The following is a 3,790-nucleotide window of genomic DNA, read 5'->3' as shown; positions in this document are numbered from 1 at the left end:
TTTGATAGTCGACGTAATCGTGACTAGTCGACCAATCGTGGCAGCCCTAGTGGGTTGTTTGATTCAGTGAATGCAAACATCCTCTAACCCACATGTGTCAAAGTCAAGGTCAAAGTCAAAGGTCAAAGTCAGATCATTTTATATAGATTTTTTATTACTGTTACGCATGGCCCGGCGATATGAGACGCTAATAACAGACAGACAACAGATCCCATAATGCAGCGCTGCAGCCTCCTTGCTGAACGCTAGGCTACCTGGGAACATTCCCGCGTCAATCAAGCCAAACTTCTGTTATTGTGAAGCTCGCCGCTCACAATGGTGGCGAGAAACGATTCTGAAAGCAGAGCCTTTCAGCGCCGGTGGGAGACTGAATATGTGTTTACAGACATGCTGGTAAACCCGTGAGTCTTATTAGTGGAGCTAATGTGGCTGTAATGAAGGAATTTAATTTAAGACGGCACTACGAGACAAAACGCCAGGATAAGCTGAAAAACCGAAACGCAGAACTACAGAAAGTAGACGAGCTAAAGAAGAATCGGACATTTCAGCAGGCGTTTGTCACCAGAGCAAAACCACAAAGTGAAGCTGTTGTGAAAGCAAGTTTTATCGTAGCAGAGGAGCCAAATCAGCCCGGTACCACTCTGAAGAGCTGCAGGATGAAGCTGTGCGACGTCTAGTGTCCAGACAAAACGCAGAGTTTGGCAAATGTGAGCCTGAGCAGAAATATGATTGCTGATCGGGTTTGTGAGATGGCCACTGATTTAAGAACACAGTTGTGTGAAAGAAGCAAAAACTTCACTGCATACTCTCTTGCTGTGGATGAAAGTAGACATGATGGACATTGCACAGCTGACCATCTTCATCCGTGGAGAGGAAATATTGAACATTAAATCGATGCACGGGACAACGACAGGGAAAGACATTTTTTAAAACGTATGTCAAAGTGTAACGACATGAAACTGCCCTGGGACAAACTTGTTGGACTTACAACAGATGGAGCGCTGGTGCTGTGCGGTGAAAAAAGTGGACTAGTCAGCAGGATGCAGTAAAGATGCAGGAGAAATGTACCGGTGAGTCAACAGCACATCACTGCATCACACACCAGGAAAGGCTGTGTGGTAAAGTCCTAAAAATGGAGCATGTAATGATCACCGCGACCGTACATTTTATCTGAGCTAAAAGTTTAAATCACCGTCAGTTTCAGTCTTTTATGTGGGAAATAGATTCAGAGTTTGCCCACATTCCTTCATGCAGAGCTCCACTGGCTGAGTCGGGATAAAAGTTCAGAGTTTTTGAGGTTAGCAAGGAAACCTGTCAGTTCATGGACATGTGTTATGCGGTGAAGGCGTTTCAAGTGAAGCTGTCACTAATGCACCAGTGCAGCCTGCCTCACTTTCTCTGTTGCAGTAATGTTGAACCAAGTCAGCGCACTTTGCTGAGCTGCACCTGTGCAGATTCAGATGCAGCTGCAGTGTAACGATGCACTCAGGGAAAGACACTGAATGGCCGCACAGTTTATTAGCTCCACTCCTGCAGCAGCGCCCAGCTCGTCTACATGCAGCTCCAACCTTGTGTTTGTTCTCATTTACTTTTTCTGGGGTTTTGGCAGCATGTTCATATTTCTAACTTGCATCATTTTGACAGGATATTTAAAGTTAAAGTTTCTTTTTTTAAGTTTATTTAAACTGGAATCATATTCCTGTCGGTTTTTCTTCACTTTTATGTTTAAAAAACATTGTTTGAGTGTTCAATAAATGTTTATCTTGTTTGGCCCCTGCTGTCACCCTTTCACCATACTGGTCACTACAGTGGACAGCTATTCAAAGGCTGTTGTGTTTGTGTCAGTGTTGATGGTGTACCTGCACATAAACCACTACACTCTGATGTGTCGCCCCAAACTCTGCCACCCACTGGTCCTTTAATGTTACTACAGATGTATGACCTGTATCATTGTAGTTATTGTCATTTAACCCTGTCATGCATTATGACGACCTCAATCAGGATTTTTATTCATCTTTTCATGACTGAAGATGGATAAAAACACTAAAGAATAAAATCCAGACTGAGGTTGTCACAATTCCTGCATGACAGGGTTAAATAACGATTTCAGCTGAGTGTTTGGTGAGAATACCAGTTAAGGTTTTTTAGGTGTCACCTGACTGGACTTGAGCAGGTTCACTCACCAGCTGGAACTCCCTGCGCCGATCGTAGGCATTCTGGATGCCCTGGTCCGCCCACAGGGCCTTGATTGACGGCAGGTAGTGCTGAAAAACTTTGGGCTCCACCATGCCGTGACCGTGAGCCATCGCCGACCGAGTGTCAAATGCCATCATAGTGTTTCCATGCCGCTGGTTGGACGTGTTACCCCATGGGATGTGCAGCTTCTCTCTAGCATCCACTAACACTCGAATGCCTGCAGACAGTGACAAAAACACATGAGCGATCTGTGTGCTGGGCCAGATGTGGGCTCCAAGTTACAGCTTCATAACTGACTCATCTGCATATCACTTTTACAATTTGACTTATAAGATCACTAAACAGTGCAAATAGTGAAAAATACCACAAAGACATACATGTATGAAAACATGTAAATGTATTTGTATACTTCATGACACAGGAACACAGGGAGTCATGGAGACAGGATGTGACTGTCTCTTTAGAACATCTCATGGTCTGTGAGATTACAACGAGCAACATCTGCAAAGCTACACAAAAGTCATGGAGCTCACAGCTGCCAGTGAGTGTATGAGAAAAGCATCTGGAAGCAACCATGACACAGGTGCTGGGGAGGAAAGCAAAGCAGCAGCTCTGTGCAATAACCCCAGATTACTGACATAAGATCGACTCTGACCTTTGTTTGAAAAACAAGACCAAAACAGCAGAGGGGGAATTGAGACGCTACTAACACGCGTGTCTGCATTTACAAAGTTACACAACAACAACAACACAGCAGCAGTCCTAACTATCCTCCTGTGTTTCCTCATTTGATGAGGATGAGTCAGGAACACCACTCCCTGTGCAGGCCCACACATGTCTGTGTTGCCCACACATGTCTGTGCTGCCAGTGTGCAACATGAAAGTACAGCGAGGCCGACGCCGTCTATTTGGAATCAGACAATGATGATAAACTTGATTGGTGCAGCTACCAGCGCTCTGACCATCGCTGAGCCAGGCTGATTATTACTAATGAACTGTGATACTTTGGTAACCGTGGTTTCAGAAGCTGCCCTGACAATGAAGCACATTTCTGTATTTGGGAAAACAACATAGGAGAGAGATGAATAAGATTAGAGGAAGTTACACTGTTTAAGCTTCTGCATTGCTGAGCTCCACGTCTTTATCATTGTTCTGTTTTATTCTTCCGTACGTTTTGTGTGCTTAACTACTTCTGCAAATCAGGACTGTGCTCTTACTTTCATTTTTGTAACGTTTGATGGTTTCTCTTCAAACGAGGAGAGAAACTCCTCTTCAAAGCCTCCAAAGACTTGGAGCAAGAGGAGAACTTAAAACCGCTCCTCGATCTATTAAGGTGTTCTCTTAATATATTATCTTTAATGTTTTCAAACAGTTTAAGTTTAATGAAGAATTTTGCGTGATGACATCACCTGCTCTAAAATCTGAGGGTGGACGATAAGCTGACAAAAACACCTCTCTCTCTTTCACAGCCAAACATACATGTGTAATACATGCAGCTGTGGCAGTCCTCACTAAGAAACGACCTTTCCTCTCCCCAGGAACTCTCTGCAGGAGGGGGAGATACAGGAGAGGTGGAGGAAGATCTCAGCCTGGG

General features: G+C 44.3%; 1 protein-coding gene across 1 annotated transcript in view; it reads right to left on the bottom strand.

The window, feature by feature from the left end:
- Positions 1–3,790, bottom strand: part of LOC102296481 (guanine nucleotide-binding protein subunit alpha-13) — a 25,550-nt gene that overhangs the window by 7,305 nt on the left and 14,455 nt on the right. The window contains exon 2 of the mRNA XM_005949520.3: positions 2,184–2,413. Within this exon, the coding sequence (XP_005949582.1) occupies positions 2,184–2,413 (230 nt within the window). The remainder of the gene's footprint in view (positions 1–2,183; positions 2,414–3,790) is intronic.

The sequence above is a fragment of the Haplochromis burtoni genome, unplaced genomic scaffold, assembly GCF_018398535.1.
Source record: "Haplochromis burtoni strain Fernald_Lab_line unplaced genomic scaffold, NCSU_Asbu1 Contig_671, whole genome shotgun sequence".
NCBI classification, from domain to species: domain Eukaryota; kingdom Metazoa; phylum Chordata; class Actinopteri; order Cichliformes; family Cichlidae; genus Haplochromis; species Haplochromis burtoni.
This window is presented reverse-complemented; position numbering and strand designations above follow the sequence as displayed.